General features: G+C 52.1%; 1 protein-coding gene across 5 annotated transcripts in view; it reads right to left on the reverse strand.

Moving 5' to 3' along the window:
* PACSIN2 (protein kinase C and casein kinase substrate in neurons 2) overlaps window positions 1-18,327 on the reverse strand; it is a 143,774-nt gene that overhangs the window by 22,228 nt on the left and 103,219 nt on the right. For all 5 annotated transcript variants that reach the window (XM_054470006.2, XM_054470003.2, XM_054470004.2 and 2 more), the window contains exon 3: window positions 1,413-1,569. In XM_054470006.2, coding sequence (XP_054325981.2) covers window positions 1,413-1,569 — 157 coding nt within the window. The remainder of the gene's footprint in view (window positions 1-1,412; window positions 1,570-18,327) is intronic.

Below are 18,327 nucleotides of genomic sequence, written 5' to 3' on the forward strand. Positions count from 1 at the left end.
GCCCGTCCTGCAGGAGGAAGGAGAGGAGGAAGCAGGAGCCTGCTCTGGACCAGTATGGCAGGAGGGGCTGAGTCACCTCTCCCTACTCACTGTTCTCAGTCCCCGAGGCTCAGGAAGGAGGCCCTAATCCAGGCTGGCATTTCTATTCAGGCGATAGGGTGGGGTGGCGTGAGGCTGGAGGGAGGGAGAGCCACAACAGAGCTGGGGCAGAAATCGAGAAGATCCATGGCTGGTCTTCAAGGTGGTCACAGGGACAGTGACCAAGCGCGCTGAGTCATGACAGAGGTGGGCTGAGGGGAGGGCGGGCTGTGAGAACCCAGAGGGGGACACGTGACTCTGGGGCTTGGAGACAACAGAGAACAGCCCCGGAAGTTGGACCTCTCTGTGCCTTCGTGTCTACAAAATGAGCATATTCCTGTCCTGTCCACAATGTCACAGCCAGACCCACAAGGTGAGGGTGGTAAGGGTGCTCTGTAAACCTCAAGCTCTGACTGACAGTTGGATCCTGGGAGAGGGGCTGCAGCAGGTGGAAATGAAATGATGACAGTGCCACCGACCAAGGGAGCTGACCTATCCTAGGCCCCTCCTCTGCCACGTGCCTGCTCCACAGCCTGGGCACATACCCTGCCCTAAGGACTGTGCTAAGCCCACACATACAACCCATGTCAGCATCATGGGAAAGGACAGGCAGCTGGACTAGACCTGGCTCGCGTGGGACCTGGCTCCCCTGATTGGCTGAGGACAGCTGGTCAGCACAGGAAAGCCTGCCCCAAAACACACCTTGAGAAACCCACGCTGCTCTGCTTCTGTGCCGGAAAGGCTGTAACCAGTCAAGTTCCCCCTTCACTGCTGGGAAGTGTGTTCTAAGCATGGCTCCTGTCCACACAACAGTGGCACTAATAAAGCTGCAGAATCTTCTGAGCTTTTCAGTGGGGACAGAAGGGGGTGAAACCTCTGCCATACAACACCTGTAATTATTCCCTTAAAATTTAAACTCAGACTGCCAGGTGTTGCCAGCTAGTCTTATCTGACCTGCTACATGGCCAAGTTTAAAAATAAACAGTTCTCAGTGTTAGCAACTAAGGTGCCGAGCAGCAAGGCCTTCCACGTGATAGGAACTTACCTGAGTTCTGAGTTAACTCGGCAAGTGCAAGTGTGTCCTATGGATGACAAGGCCTGTAGTCCTGTGTCCCCAAGGAAAGCGGACAAAAGCTCACGGAGCCTGTGCCTGCTGGTGATGGGCACTAATGCTCCCCATAAAAATCACACCCCGCTCTGGAACTGGGAAATGCACTCTTGCCCCAATCTTAAAAGACAGAAAACTGGCATAGAGAGGGTCACAACGTGCCCAGAGCCCCTAGCTGGGGTATAGTTGCCTCCAGGCCACAGGACCTGTGCTGGGGCCTCCCTACCCTTCTCCACGAGCTGCCTCCAGCGCCGGGCCCACTCAGTGAGCTGCTGCGCATACGCCTTCTCGATGCGTGCCCGCTCATGCAGGCAGTTCATGAGGTCGCTGCACAGGCGGTGGCCATCGTCGATCCGCTTCACAGTCCGCTTATAGTTCCCGACCTAGGAGAGAGAACCAGCTGGGAGGCAGGTGGCTTGGGGCAGCCTGTCCTTGGCTGCGGCACAAATGGCCTCCATGCCAACCAGGCCCTGATGCACCGCTGGGGTCATGTTTACCACACCCCTCTCCCAGAGTTTGAAAGGCACACCGTGTAGTTAGATAATGAGCCTCTATTTTTATTATGAATAAGATCATACACATCAGTGAACGCGGGCTTCTCAATGTTCTTTAGGTTGGGTACCAAGTAGAAACTGGGCTGTGGGTCAGGAAGGGCTACCATGGAGGAAGGGGCGGGGCTGAGGATGCCTAGAAGGGCACCTCACGCAGACTGAGGGGCTGGGGCCGGCTTCTTGGAGTAGGTGACATCTAACCAAAGCCTTCTGCTTTGATGTCATCCATCACGTGCTGGGTTATTACTTCCCAATCATAGCCGTAAAAACTCTTCCACTTCCTGAGCACCTACCAGGTGCCAGACGACCTGCTAGGTGTTTTACACCTCCAAATACTGTCTCCCCTACCTAGCAGGAATAAGTGTCCCCATTTTAAAGATGAGGAAACAAAGGCTTAGAGAAGTTACGTGGTTTGTCAAGATCCTGCAGCCACAGTGGCTAGGCTGGAGTTGAAGGCAGTTGTTTTTTTTTTGAGACACAGTCTCGCTGTCGTCAGGCTGGAGTGCAATGGCACGATCTCGGCTCACTGCAACCTCCGCCTCCCAGGTTCAAGTGATTCTTCTGCCTCAGCCTCCTGAGTAGCTGAGACTACAGGCACGCACGCCATCACACCCAGCTAGTTTTTGTATTTTTAGTGGAGACAGGGTTTCACCATGTTGGCCAGGATGGTCTCAATCTCCTGACCTTGTGATCCGCCCGCATCAGCCTCCCAAAGTGCTGGGATTACAGGCGTGAGCCAAAGGCAGTTTTTCAAAGGGTTCCAGGTAGGACTGTCTTGATGGCAAAGTTTTGTCAGGGCTAAGCTGAGTTTTGATTGCCTTTTTTTGTACATGAAAAGAAAAACTAGTTCATCTAAGTTATAAGTAATAAAAGAGTAACTGAGGAAATGTTAATGGCTAATTTGGGGTGAAAATGAAAATGTTCAATATGTTTAATTCTTTGAGCTGCTGGCTTGAAAGGATACAGTCGCTGATAACTTGCGCACCCAGAGGAAATATGACAGAAAAACGATCTCTTTTCAGCATTTTTCTCCCATTGCCTTCAAAAATCTTAGTCAACCCCTTGTCAGTTTTACCTTTTCTAAAATCTCTTTGCCTGGCCCTGCACAGAGATGGGCAAGGGGAGGGAAGGGGGCTGCAGCACCTGGAGGAAGGGCTGTCCCTGAGGCTGAGCTACATGGGCTGAGATGACTCCACTCCTAGGAGAACCAGAATCCTGGTGAAAAGCAAAGACCCCTGGAAGGTGGTTAGCCTGGGCAGCCTTCTCCAGAGGCAGATGAGACTTTCGGCTCTGCTCATTCTCTCCAAAGACCTCCCCCAGCAAGGCTGGCAGCTCGGCAGTTTGTCAAAACATGAGCTGAACCTGAGCGTCCACTCCAAACTCGAGCAGCTCCTGTGAGGAAGTCGAAAGTGAGCATTTTCACAGCTCATTGGAAGTGACATTATGTGGTCGCTTCCCTTAAAATGAGGCCTTACTGTCATTTTGAAATTTACAGCAGGACGAAAAAAATACCCAACAAGCAACTCAGTATCGCTGAGCTGGTGGTAGGAGGAGCTTACGTAACATGGCCCTAACTTAGCCTTGACAGTCGACATGAAGCCACAACCCAGAGCTGGTTTTCATCTGCCTATTACCAACAGTATTCAAATTGGTAATCACCATCAAATCATGTATTTTGGCTCTCTTGAAATCTGCTTACCTCTCTGATTTTGAGAACCGTTGGTTAAAGGTTTAGGGAAAAGAAAAGGATATTTCTTAACAAGTCACATGTTGGTACCACCCATCGGCACACACAGGAGCTGCAATACACATTTAATTGACAACTCTTGAAATCTGGAAAGCCGCGATGAATACAGGAAGAGTGTTTCCGTAAGTATACGTTTCAGGTTTCCATGTAAGCTCCCAGTTGGTCCTAGAGGCTGTAGAGGAGCCTGTGCTGGTCCTGTGGCCACCGCTGGGGACAAGAGGCAAAGCTGGCTGAGCACAGAACCAACGAGAGAAGGGGAGTATGCCAAACAGTTGGGACCGAGGCACCGCAGCAACATCAGCCCTGCTGTCCCTTTAATGAAACGACTGTGTGGTGGCCCGTGACAGGCCATCGCTGGAAGTCTCTATCGCCATAAACCACCAGGGACAGAGCAATGTGGTCTTCCCACTTCCCTGGGCAAAGCACTGCAGTCGTCCCAGGAGCAGAGCTACTGCTGGCTGTTTCTCTAGGTTGAGATGGCATCTACACACAGGCAAAATTGCCCACTACAGGGTACACTTAGATCTGAGTGTGGACAAACATATACCGCTGTCTACTGCCTCCACAGCAAGGAACAGGACACTTCCATCTCTCATCAAGTGCCTTTGTGCCCCCTTGCAGCCCATCCCCTCCCTACACAGCCCCCAGCAACCACAGACATGATTTCTGCCCCTTTCCCAGGATGGCAAGGATATATGGGATACACAGTATGCAGCCTGGCTTTTGAGACTGGCTTCTGTCACCCACCATAATGCTTCTGAGACTGATCCACATTGCTGTCTACGTCAGAAGGTCATTCTTTCTTACTACTAAGTAGTATTCGATTGTGTAGTTATACCACTCTTTTGTTTATCCATATTCTTCCTGCTGAAGGTTGCTTGGGTCATTTTCAGTTTGGGGGAATTATGAATAAAGAAGCTATAACATTCATCTATTGATCTTTTGTGGGGACATAAGCTTTCATGTCTCTTGGGTGAATACCTAGGAGTGGAAATGTTACATGGCACATGTACGTTTAACAAAACTGCCGAACTGCTATCCAAAGTGACTGTACCGCTGTGCATTGCTATCAGCAACGTATGAGACTTCCGTGTCCTGCATGCTCCCAGCACTTAGTATTGTCAGGGTGTTTTGTTCTGTTTTGTTATTTTTAGCCATTCTACTTAGTGCAGCAATATTGCATTGTGATTTTAATTTGCATCTTTCTAAAGTCTAATAATACTAAAAATCTTTTCTTATGACTATTTGCCATCTGTATGCCTCCTTGAGTAAAGTTTGTTCCTTTTTTTTCTTTTTGAGACAGGGTCTTGCTTTGTTGCCCAGGCTAGAGTGCAGTGTCACAATCACGGCTCACTGTGGCCTTAACCTCCCAGGCTCAAGTGATCCTCCCACCTCAGCCTCCAGAGTAGCTGGAACTACAGGTGCGCACCACCACACCTGGCTAATTTGTGTATTTTTTGCAGAGACAGGGTTTTGCCATGTTGCCTAGGCTGGTCTTGAATTCCTGGGCTCAAGCGATCCTTCCACCTTGGCCTCCCAAAGTGTTGGGATTACATGTATAAGCCACAGCGCCTGGCCTGTTCCCTTTTTAATACATTTTTTAAAAAATCAAACGTATAATAATGACTAGTTTTTAAAATGCAAGAAAATTAATTTTCAAATATTTGACAAATCGATCATACATTAAAATCAGCACATACATAATTAACTATTTCTGCTCTATCAGTTTTGTAATTAAAAACCTCTCTTCTACTTTTTCGAAACATGAGGTTGTTTTGGGATAGCCAAATGGTAGAAAACTGTAGGTAGAAACTGAATATAAGCATGCTTTCTTCCAAACATATTAATTGCTTCATTCACAAAATCCTCGTTTTTGAACCAGGTATGAAGCTATGTTCCTAACTTCCTCTAAATTCAGGCTCACTCGACTCAGAAACTAAGCTACCAAAGACAAATGCTCAGCATACATGTGCCTGGACATCCGTTCACTCCCCTGAGGGACTGCCTGGCAGACGGAGGGCCAAGCATGTACCTACTGAGGGACTCAGCGCTTGGGCACAGGGCACTGGAACTGGGGCACTGGGAAGAGGGGGTGAGAGGTATCCTGAAGGCAATATCCAAAGGGCATCTTCAAGGACAGGTAGGAGGCTGGCCAGATTAAAGGTGAGGCCAGGGAAATAATTCCAGGCACAGGGAACAGCACTGGCAAAAGGAAGGTGTGTCCACATGGCGACCCTGGGGCCCTGAGAGAAGTCAGCTGGGACTGGAACACAGAACACAGGGAGTGACTGGCAATGAGGGAGGGCAGATGCTGAGAAACTGGGAAGGCTAGGCCTGCATCCTGAACCGTGTCAGGCTTGGGGACTGGTGGGGCTCAGAAGGCTGGCGGGGGTGGGGACATCCTGGAAGGAAGAATTGAGAGCAGCCTCCAGAGAACGGGGCTGCTCAGTGGAACCCAGGGCAGGCGAGCCGAAAAAGGGAGCTGCCCATCCTCCAGGTGGAGGATGCGGGGAGAGAGGTCATGGGATCCCGGGCTCCCAGACAGGTTTCTCTGCATACAGCACCCCTGCCTTCTCCAGGCTGTGCCCACCTTGGGAAAGAGAACCTCCTTCCTTCTTTTTTTTTTTTTTTTTTTTTTGAGACAGTTTCGCTCTTCTTGTCCAGGCTGGAGCGCAATGGTGAGATCTCAGCTCACCACAACCTCTGCCTCCTCGGTTCAAGCGATTCTCTTGCCTCAGCCTCCCGAGTAGCTGGGATTACAGACATGCGCCACCACGCCTGGCTAATTTTGTATTTTTAGTAGAGACGGGTTTTCTGCATGTTGGTTAGGCTGGTCTCGAACTCCCGACCTCAGGTGATCTGCCCACCTCACCCTCCCAAAGTGCTGGGATTACAGGTGTGAGCCACTGTGCCCGACCGAGAACCTCCTTTCTAGGGTCCTCTGGAGGCCGCTCTCCTGCCTCCCAGGGATGGACCTTGGGGGCCACATCTCTCACAATCAAGCTCTGCTTCCAGGGAATTCACTCCCTTCCCCATGCCCTTCCCCGAGCCCAGGACTCACCCTGCCGCCTGCCCTCCTCCAGGCCGCACTCACTCCCTCTCAGTGAGCCAGGCTTCTAATCGTTCCTCTGAGAACCCAGTGTCAGCCAAGCCTCAGTTTTAAAGTCGGCTAGGATGAGGTGGCGGCTGGAATCTCAACCATCCCTGTGCAGAAACATCCGTGCAATCAGGAGCAGAGAAAGGGGCTCTACCTGAAACCCAGCGGCTTATTGTCATAGGCGTGCTGGGGGGACAATCCGAAGAGGCCACATCAGCTCCTCCTCCATCCTGCATGCATCTGTTGTAAACAGTCCAGAGGTGCCTTTCACAAGGACGCTGGAGAAGGTCTGCTGTGCAGACACAGGACCATGCCAAGCTCTGTGGTGCTCCCAACCCCTAATACCTTCAGACTCTGGGCCCTAAGAGGGTGTGGACCTGTGTCTTTCTAATCCACCACTCTTTCTCCATTGCTTTCCACAGGGTCTACCGCACAGCAGGCACCCCATAAAAATGTGAGGTAAAACCATCACATGACCAGAAGAAAATGTACGTGAATACCTTTGTGACTTAGGGTATGGCTCCTTAAACAAAATTTTTCTTTTTCTTTTTTTTTGAGACGGAGTCTAGCTCTGTTGCCCAAGCTGAAGTGCAGTGGTGCGATCTCGGCTCACTGCAACCTCTGCCTCCCGGGTTTAAGCTATTTTCCTGCCTCAGCCTCCCGAGTAGCTGGGATGACAGCACCCAGAGCACACAGAGATGCCTCTGTATGTGGGTGCCCAGAGGGATGCGCCTGAGAACAGCAAGGCAGCTCTACGCCTGTGGAATGGCAACCACCAGAGAGCGGGAAAGGCCAAGTGTGGGCAGAGGTGGGTGTACAGCACCCTTTACTGGATATACTGGTGGAAACAGAGTGGGCAGGCCTCTGTGCACAACTAGGCAGTCATTAAGTCATGAAGCATGCAAGTGCCCTACGATGACCCAGCAGCTTCATTCCGGGCTTAGTAAATCCCCATAGAAGTGTTCCCTTCGGTCCCAGGACAGGTAGGGGGCCTCTCCCTAGGGAATGCACAGGTAAGCACGGGGCCCAGCAGTGCAGCGGGAGGAAGGATGTGCACGACTACGCCAACACACTGACCCAGAACAGAAACAGAATGATGTGGGGCATGATGCCATTTACATCAATTAAGAATGTGTGCACATGAAGTAGGGGTGCGAAGTTTATGAGAGCCGATGCTAACAAAAGCTGTAACATTAGAAATGGGGAGGGGGCCTAGGTATCAACTGCAGGTGAAGAAATAGAGACAGGAACGGTTATTGATGAGCGAGTTCCCCTCCTACCTGCCCCCATCCCAGCTCTCTGTGAAGTCTTGGCTCCTTTTCCCCACGCAGGCTTCCCTGATGCAGCCCGTCCTTGCTGGAGCACCAGCGTGGAGCACTGACCCAGTCTACACCACCTGCACCCACAGACAGGGGAGACTCATCTGAGGACTCCTGCCATCTGGTCCAGCTGGGGGCCATGATGGCCCTTCCGAACACCGTCCCCATGCCCCTCGGGTCACAGCTCGTCTCAAAATTGCCTCGAGCACATTAGCCTCACTTCCCTAGCTAGACTGCAAGTCTCCTGGCAACAGGTACCACACACTGAGTGATTTTCACTAGCGACGGCATCATAATAGAGCATGCCCATACTTGGCCAGGCAGGGTACTGACAGTTTTCCATGCCACCCCACTTAATCTTGTGACAGTGCTAGCCAGGGGATACTATTAATATCCATTTTTAAAAATTAAATTAAATTTTATTATTTTATTTGCGAGAAGGGTCTCATTCTATTGCCCAGGCTGGAGTGCAGTGGCACAATCACAGAGGCGCGACCTTCCCATCTAAAGCGATCCTCCTGCCTCAGCCTCCGAGTAGCTGGGACCACAGGTATGTACCACTACACCTGGCTAATTTTTTATATTTTTTGTAGAGACAGGCTCTTACTATGTTGCCAGGGCTGATTTTAAACTCCCAGGCTCAGGCAATCCTCCCACCTCGGCCTCCCAAAGTGCTGGGATTACAGGCATGAGCCACTGCACCCGACCTAGTGTCCCTATTTTAGAGAAAAGGAAACTCAAGTTTGAAAAGATGCAGTCACTCATGGTCATGCAACAGAAAGAGAGGCCACCTGCCCAAACCTCCCTCGGGCCGGGATCAGAGCTGGTGTAAACTGAGACTTACCGAGTCAACATGAGATGGTGCGTGTGCTTCCAGCCAGCCCTGTGGGCTCCAGCAAGTCACAAACAGAATTCCAGACTCCAAGCAGCACACAGGCCCTGCTCCTGTCCCCACCATATGCCAACGAAGTTCCCAGGAACCCCAAGTCTGTAAACTTCTAGGACCGGTTGCCAAGGATGACCTTGATTTTAACCTCAGGATGATCTTCCCCTTTAATCTGTGGCCCTGAAGGCACAAGCACCACAACCGCTCCCTCTGCACCCTGGAGAGGAAGGGTCAAGGCTGAGCCAGCTGTGCCAAGCTGACCTACAGAAGAGCTCCCGGTGGTACCCCTCGCCAGGCAAGCCCATGGAACCAGAGTCAAATGTTTTATCCAAAGCTGACCAAGCATGCCAAGAAGCTCTAGCATCTCCTCTGTCAGCCTGGCAGACAAGGATGAGGCAACTCTTTAGGAATTCCTTAATTCCAAGTCTGCAGTTGGCAACAAGACGGGCAAAATGCTTTCGATATCTTGTTCAAATCCATCGGATTTCCCAGCCCTAACCACACCTCCTTCCCTTCACCTGCTCTGATGAGGGGAGCAGCACAGATCTGGCCCTGCCCCGAAATGTGTAACTTTGTACAAGTCCCTCTCCGTATATTTCTGTCCTTTCAGTTGTCAGGTAGAGTCAGAGCTATTCCTGTGAGGACCAAATGGCCCAGGATAGGAGGGGTTTACACTGCAGGGTAGGTTTCTTCCCAGCCAGCTGTGCTCTCCGCCTGCCACGGCGATCGCCTGATAAGACCTAACTTCTTGCCAAGCCATTTCTTCACCCTGTCTGGGGGTCGGGGTGGGGGGTGAGGTGAGCCTTCACGATTCCAGGGTTTCCGATTGAAGATGATGTTGGTGCTTCCTGGCATACCTGACCAGCTCTGGGCCAGACATTTGACTCTGGTTCCACGGGCTTTGCCTGCAGGGGCACCACCAGGGCGTCTTCTTTCCGTGGCTCGGCTCGGACCAGCTGGCTCGCCCCTGGCCCTTCCTCTCCAGGGTGCAAAGGGAGCAGTTTCCAGTCTGCCGATGCCACCAGCTGGCTGGCTCCCCACTGAAGCATTCATCACTCCATTTCTGAGCGTCTGGCAACACTCTCTTGCCACTGAGAGGTATTTAAGGAACATCCACTGTGTGTGAAGGGCCATGAGGCCCTAGGGATATAGTGGTGAACAAACTGCCATGGGACTGTCCCTCATGGAACTTATGGCCAGAAAAATAATGCAATGAGACAGTGACACATTCTGAGAAGGAACACTCTGGGTGGTCAGGGCTGCCTGGAGGAAGTGATGTTTGAGGTGGTAGCTGAAGGCAGCTCTGAGGCAAGGCCGCTTTCTCACAGCTGAGGAAAATGCCATGAGGCCCACGGAGAGTGAGCTGGGGGATCTGCTGCCCCAGGACACCTCCCCCACAGATCACCCCTCCCCCTGGTGGACATGTGCTGTCGCATGCCAAAATGCATCAAAATAGTGGGTTCTGAGGGCAACTACTATGCCTCTATATGTCTCCATCATCCATGCCAGGCAGAGAGAGGACACCCTATCTTCTCAGAGCCCAAACAGTGCTGGGAGCTGGGATTTCCATTCCCCCGGGAAGGGAAGGGACTGAGAAGTCATTGAGATCTCAGACGCATGGCCAACCAAACAACTCATGTTCCTTTATCTATCAGTTCTTTTTTTTTTTGAGATGCAGTCTCGCTCTGTCGTCCAGGCTGGACAATGGCGCGTCTCGACTCACTGCAACCTCTGCCTCCTGTGTTCAAGCGATTCTCCTGCCTCAGCCCCCCAAGTAGCTGGGATTACAGGCGTGCGCCACCATGCCCGGCTAATTTTTGTATTTTTAGTAGAGACAGGGCTTCGCCATGTTGGCCAGGCTGGTCTTGAACTCCTGACCTCAAGTGATCCACCCACCTCAGCCTCCCAACGTGTTGGGAATACAGGCGTGAGCCACCGCACCCGGCCTATTTATCAGTTCTTAATCCTGTGAGTCACAGGAGCTCTCTCCATCGTAGCTAAAAGGAATCAACTCTTAGCACGTCATCAGCCAGTAACCTCACGGCCGGCAGAAGAGCAACTCCCGGTGCTTCTGCCACATTCCAGAGAGAGTCACGTAAGCACAGCCAGCTGCAGGGCCTCACCGGGCCTTCACTGCAGCTACAAAGCTTTCAGGGAAATCCAGGGACTGAGTTACTTTATCCCTAAGCCAACTCGTGCCCCAGGCAGCTAGGGGGGGCTCCAGGACTGAGTCCCTTCTCCTCAGGACTGTGCCCTGCAGAGTCATTACCTCTGACCCACCTTCCCTGGGGAGGGTGTGCGTGTGCCTGGCAGATGTTGTAACCTGTACACACCTGCCAGGCGTCCCCATGGTGACAGCTTCAGGCAACTTTCTTCCAACCTATCCTAACCCCTACGCTGAATCTTCCTTTCCAAACAGGGATGACTGTTGATATTAGGGTTGTGAAATCTGTGATGTGTGTTTGAAAACACCAAAGAGTAACAGGGGTCCTTGAAAAACCATCTAGTCCGTGCCTTGCTTTCAGGTGCCAAACTGCAATTTCCACATCCTCATATCTATGGGATTCCACTCGTCCTGGTCCCCAAACTTCCTACCAGCTTGTCCACCACTGGGCTCCCAACTTGTCTCAGCCCTGGAATGTAGGCCCTAGGAGTTCCACACTTCGGTGCTACCTTGAACCACAAGCTCAGACTAACACCTAACCTCAATGGGGCTCCCCATCTGCAAATGAGGTGATGCTATTTACCTTGCAGGGCCCAAGAGGGTTAGAGATTCAGAATCGCCTTGAGTGTGATCTGCAATCCAGGCTCGATTCTGACCCAGCACTAGTCCTGTCCTTTACTTGGGGCCTCACTTCTGTCTCAACTTGGGGTTTTCAGTTCTTGCTCCCAACACTGACTGGCCGTATCCTCTGTCCCTGAAACCTGTATCCTCAAGTACGAAGGTGAAGAAAATGGAGCTCACTACCCTGAAAGCACCCCTCGCTGTTTGATCATTTAAAAGCATGAATCCCAGATTTCAACAACCTTAAAGACCCATTGAGTTACGAATCTTTAACTGAAATGTTCAAAATGACAAAATAAAAAATAGATGACACAGAAACCCAGAGACTGCAATTTTCAGATCCTAACTCCAAAGGCAGAACACGTAAGATAAATAACATAGAGAGAAAGGATGTGTTTATGCAAAGCTGTGTTGAACTAACTCTTCCTCAAGGCTGTCGGCCAGGCTCCCCATGCACTGCTCCCTTGGTGCGTGTTACACAGATGTCGAGAAGGCCCCGTGACACCCTACATGGCGTTCACATGCACAGCATATGCCACCCTGTGTGCCATCGCCCCCAAGACCCCATCCTGGAGCCCTGAGTCTCTGGGAAGACATGCACTGCTCACTCGCCTTCAGCCGAGCACCCAGCAAGTGGCAGGAATTTGGTACATGGCCGCTGTTTTTGCTCTCCCTCACTCCTCAGGGAGGTGCCCCCACTGATGCAGGCATCACCTTGCCGGAAGAGCTGCCATAGTGAGGTCACCTGCCTGGTCCCTAAGCTCGCTGAAGACCTGAGGCTTTTGGAAGAATTCCCAAGTCACCCCCTGACTGACAGGGTGTGTGAGAGACATGCAAAACTGGCTCAACCCCTTAGGTCCAAAGCCGATGATCTAGTGGGGAAACGCCAGCTGGGAAAAGCTGGAGGATCAATTCTTCCAGGAAGCCTCCCCACCTCCTTCCGTTCCCTCCTCTTCCCAGTTTGGTGCTTCCACAGCCCCCCATACTGCACTCCAGTCTACCTCCACCCTGGCCCTAGCCCCTGCACCCAAATCCTGGTTTACTTTATGACTCCTGTTACCCTACCAGTGCCTGCTACTGGAATGTGGGCTCCTCTCTCCACCTCTGTACCTGGGCACCCCAGCTCCGCCCCCCTGCACTGTGCCCAGCTCAAACAATCGTTTATCCACATGGGCACCCAGCTCCGCCCCCCTGCACTGTGCCCAGCTCAAACAATCGTTTATCCACATGGGCACCCAGCTCCGCCCCCCTGCACTGTGCCCAGCTCAAACAATCGTTTATCCACATGGGCACCCAGCTCCGCCCCCCTGCACTGTGCCCAGCTCAAACAATCGTTTATCCACATGGGCACCCAGCTCCGCCCCCCTGCACTGTGCCCAGCTCAAACAATCGTTTATCCACATGGGCACCCAGCTCCGCCCCCCTGCACTGTGCCCAGCTCAAACAATCGTTTATCCACATGGGCACCCAGCTCCGCCCCCCTGCACTGTGCCCAGCTCAAACAATCGTTTATCCACATGGGCACCCAGCTCCGCCCCCCTGCACTGTGCCCAGCTCAAACAATCGTTTATCCACATGGGCACCCAGCTCCGCCCCCCTGCACTGTGCCCAGCTCAAACAATCGTTTATCCACATGGGCACCCAGCTCCGCCCCCCTGCACTGTGCCCAGCTCAAACAATCGTTTATCCACATGGGCACCCAGCTCCGCCCCCCTGCACTGTGCCCAGCTCAAACAATCGTTTATCCACATGGGCACCCAGCTCCGCCCCCCTGCACTGTGCCCAGCTCAAACAATCGTTTATCCACATGGGCACCCAGCTCCGCCCCCCTGCACTGTGCCCAGCTCAAACAATCGTTTATCCACATGGGCACCCAGCTCCGCCCCCCTGCACTGTGCCCAGCTCAAACAATCGTTTATCCACATGGGCACCCAGCTCCGCCCCCCTGCACTGTGCCCAGCTCAAACAATCGTTTATCCACATGGGCACCCAGCTCCGCCCCCCTGCACTGTGCCCAGCTCAAACAATCGTTTATCCACATGGGCACCCAGCTCCGCCCCCCTGCACTGTGCCCAGCTCAAACAATCGTTTATCCACATGGGCACCCAGCTCCGCCCCCCTGCACTGTGCCCAGCTCAAACAATCGTTTATCCACATGGGCACCCAGCTCCGCCCCCCTGCACTGTGCCCAGCTCAAACAATCGTTTATCCACATGGGCACCCAGCTCCGCCCCCCTGCACTGTGCCCAGCTCAAACAATCGTTTATCCACATGGGCACCCAGCTCCGCCCCCCTGCACTGTGCCCAGCTCAAACAATCGTTTATCCACATGGGCACCCAGCTCCGCCCCCCTGCACTGTGCCCAGCTCAAACAATCGTTTATCCACAAATGTCTCCATGGAGCTAAGCCCACCACAGTCTAATGAGCACTATGGACCCCACCTGCTCTAAAATGAAAGGAGATTTGTTACTAAGTAGAAAGGAAAAACAGGTCTCTTAAACAGTTTTAAAAAGTTACTCTGACATCACTGAAATCAAATAAGAAAATAAAATTTTATCTTCATCTACAGAAATGCACAAAAAAACTTAAAAAATTTTATCTTCAGAAGACAAGTTCCTTGACAGCACAAAACCCCGAAGTGCTACATTCCCTCAACACAAAAACCAAAGAACTCTTTCTCTGCATTCAGAATTATGGCATTTAGATGGGGGGAAGACAGGTCTGTCTGCACAACAGAAGGAAACGTGACCTCATTCATCCACCTTTTCCTGTCTCCGCGTGTGCGATGCTCCCGCGTGTGGCTGCAGAAACTGTAAGTGTAGAGAGGATGCTCAGAGACCACTCAGGCTCAGGAGTCATTTAGACTTGGCCTTGCCATGCAGGTGTCCTGTGACCTCAGACAAGATAAACTCTGGGTGTCAACAGGCTCATTGGTGCCACTGGCCCAGTGCCCAACTACCAGCAAGTGCTGTCCCTGGCCTGGGCAGCCCATCACAGAACAGCAGCAGGCCATCACTGCTGGCTGAGCCTGACCTGTGACTATGCACCCCAAATTCTGCTTTCTCCTCCTCCACTAAAAGTGGAACTTGATTTTTCCCAGTATCGGGAATGGCTGAGCATGCAGGCCGAAGACAATGTTGTAGATGTCGTACACCAAAGGGCATGAAACAGCTGAAAACAAAATGACAGATTCGATGGCCTGCAGCAGCCAGCCAAAATAAACTGCCCGGCTGGCTCCCTGCAGTGCTCCTGGGTGGATGGGTAAAAGGGATTGGTGCTGGCCGGGGCTGGTCCCTGCCCTGTTTGCCCTAAAAGCAGGAAGCCGCCTGTGGGAACCAGGCCAGTTCTGCAGCTGCTGGAACCCAGCAGGAGAGGCTCCTGTGAGACCTTCAGTTATATCTACCCGACCACCCACCGCCACCCACTCCTTCAAGTATGTAAGTCCCTCCCATGTGCTGTGCGTGGCACCAGGCCCTGGCAACACCAGCCAAGCAGGGTCTCCCTGCTGCTGCCGAGCTAGGGGACAGTGGCCATGGACAGGGATGGCAGCAGTGCTGAAAAATGTCCAAGGGAAATGGCAGTCACTTGTGGAACTGTCTTGTGCTGCTGCTGGCCTATGAGCTCCAAGAGGACGAGGGACTGTCCCTGTCACACTCACCTCTGCGTCCCAGCTCCAAGCTCAGGCCAGGCATGAGCCTGACTGACTGACCAAGGGGGACAAAGGGCAGCTTGGTTAAAACCCATCACATCATGAGACAAACCTCCATTACTGGGTAGAGATTGGGCAGCAAAGGCTGCTTTCTGCTCTAATCTCAACGTCAAAGTCTGTCCAATGTTGACTTCTGTCTGTTTTCATAAGCATCCAAGCATTGCTTAGGTTGTGTATTCTAAACTGTGAAAACCACCCATTTAAAAACACATAATTCCAAAGAGTCACGAAATTCAGGGTCAGCCAAACTTGGCCAAGACAAAGGCAGCCCACATGTCGAGGGCCCTGATCTGCCCCATAGGACGACAAAGTCTATCTGAACCATAATGGAAATGTCCACTACAGCTCAGGGGGAGGGTCACCCACCAAAGAAGGGCAGGATCTTGGGAAAACTATTTTCTCACTGGCTTAGAAGAAATTCACATGAATATAACTCATTCCTGAAAAAGGCAGGTATACAATGCTCTGAAGAGCAGGCTGCAGCAGCCTGTTCAGAAATCCCAGAACGGCCAAATACCATCAGAAACACAACTCTCCCCAAAATAAGGATAAGAACCTTAAACGAAGATTATGCAATATACACCATGTCTACATTTTGTGTGTAACATGGGGGTAGAAAAAAGAGTTTTTGCCAAAAGAGAAAAAAAGTACCAAACACAATTTTAGCCTCTTTGTGGGTGTTCTCTGTAATTCTTACAACCATCTTGGAAGTAGGAAATTAGCAATGCCATGTTACAGCCTAGGAAATGCTGGAGAGCACAGAGGAAGACTGCCCAAGCCTGCCCTGAGCGGTCAGGGAAGGCTCTTCCTTTCCCAGAGCAGCTCCCTAGGAAGGAGATGGAAGTCTGGATGGAGGAAAGAATGCTCCAAGCCACACCAGGCAGGGTCACAGATCTTTGTGGATGGGAACCTGGGGTGGCTCAGCTTGGCTGGAGCCCAGGGCAGAGCTTCTCAGGAAGAGTCAGGGAGTCCAGCTGGCTGTCAACACATGCTCGTGTCTTGGCCATGCTAAAGAGTATGCTTCTATTTTGAAGGTGATGCAGAAAACTGAAGCTTCCCAGCAGGGCAGGAAGCCATCCAATCTGCTTTTCTAGATGGGCTATCTGGCAGTGGGGTGGAGACTGAGGAGTTGATGCCTTAATCCTTGCTCATGGTTCAGCAGATACTAGTTCAGTGAAAAGAAAGAAAGAATGGTAATTTTTAGAAACTTTAGTGAAATTAATATGGGCCACTAACCTTCTAGGAGCCATGTGTGAGCACGGTGGGGTGATAACTAAGCTGATGCACACCCTGTCCCGAGGAGCCCGTGGATGTGGGCACACTGCCCCTGCAAGGCTGACACAGGCAGGCCATTACACGGAAAAGTCCGTTGGGGTCGGGCGTGTGTGGAGGAGGCTGGGCAGCAGGCAGAGCCGGTCACTGCTGCTTAGCATGAGGTGGTATTGATGTTTGCTCACTTTGTGCCTGCGCTCAGGGCACTGCTCTGCCGCCTCCTAACTGCTCTCCATACAACACTGGCTCTAGGAGGCCCGAGGCCGGGCTCTCATATGGGATGCCCAGGACTTAGCCCAGGGCCTGGGTCATGGCAGCTTCTAAATATGTGTCCTATAAAATTGGTATGGAAGGATGGGGAAAGTACCACTCCACATGGACAATGAATATGAAGGCGTTCTCACGTGATGAGCTGTCCTGCAGTGCTAGAGTCTGAGAGAAACCAGCCCAACTCAGAGCAAGTTGCAACAACCTACAGGGAGCACCTTCCTGGCAGGGAACGGTAAATGTTGAGAGTCATGTGCCAACTCTTCAGGGCTAACATTCCCAAAATATTTGACACAAGATGCTTATGTTCTCTTCATCTCCCCAAATATTCTTCTCAGGGGCTCTCTGTACCCACAAGATAGTGCACAGAGGTCAGACTCAGCCTGGGTTCATCCAGAAGATCTGAGCTCTAAAATGCACAGACAGCTGACAGCTGTGTAGAAATCCCGCCTCCAGGGAGCTTTTGTTGAGGCAGACTCAGGCTCCAGTTCCTAAAATAAGTGGCGTCTGCCCTCCTAGCCTGGCCCCCAAGGAGCCCTCAGAGATGCAGGCAGCGGCTCTCAGCCCTGCTAGGGACAGACCTGCCATCCTGTTCCCAGAGTCTACTGAAGGTAAGGGAGGCCAGGAAGCACTGGTGACACTTGAAAAGCCCCATGGCTCACAGCCCAGGCCCTTTGTACACCAGCTCCCAGAACCAAAGAGAAGGCCTGGAAGCAGTGCCCAGAAGCAGAGGCAGGAGGAGGGCCCCCAGGCTCCTGCAATAAGTCAGGAAAACTTGCCAGAAGCAGCCAAGCTGCCCCATGCCCTGCCGTGAAGCCTGTGGGCAGGCCAGACCAGGCTCTGACTTGCTGAGGGAGCAACCCACCTGGGGAACTGCCTCCACCTGGCCCCCGCCACTGTAGTCCCACACGACTTCCCATTCTGCTCCAAAACTGGCCCTTAGCTCCAAAAAGGTCAAGGTCCTCAGCACTCTGTAAGACCACACTCATTCAGGCTCCAGACTTGGTTCCAACCTGGAATGCCATCCCGTCTACTTGTTCCCAATCCTTGGCCCAACCCTACTCAGCCACAGGCCTCCTCTGCTGACTCTGTCCAGCAGACCATGTTCCTGAGAGGCAGAGCTGGGGGTGGTCCCTCCTGCTCTCATACTCCATAAGCATCTTCTTTGTGGGAACTGGATCCCCTCTCCCCTCTTCCTCTTTTTATTTTCCCCCTATATCTACAGGGTTGGGGAATGCAGAAGGTACTCCTTCCAAATATGCATTAAAGAGCTCTATTCAGTATCATGTCCCTGTGAGTAACCTCTCCTCCCACAGGTCAGTATGGGTTCCTTCATTCGTCCAGCAAGTATCCAAGTGCAGCAACGTCCCTATCCCATGCCGCCTTTCCTGCCCTTCCCCCGGGGCAAACCCAGCAAATCCTACAGCACCTGGCATGATGACCTGCCTAGTGTCTACCTTATTCCTCCAAATGTCACAGCCAAAGGCCTCCGGAGGACAGGGCCACA

Source organism: Pongo pygmaeus, chromosome 23 (assembly GCF_028885625.2).
Source record: "Pongo pygmaeus isolate AG05252 chromosome 23, NHGRI_mPonPyg2-v2.0_pri, whole genome shotgun sequence".
NCBI lineage: Eukaryota > Metazoa > Chordata > Mammalia > Primates > Hominidae > Pongo > Pongo pygmaeus.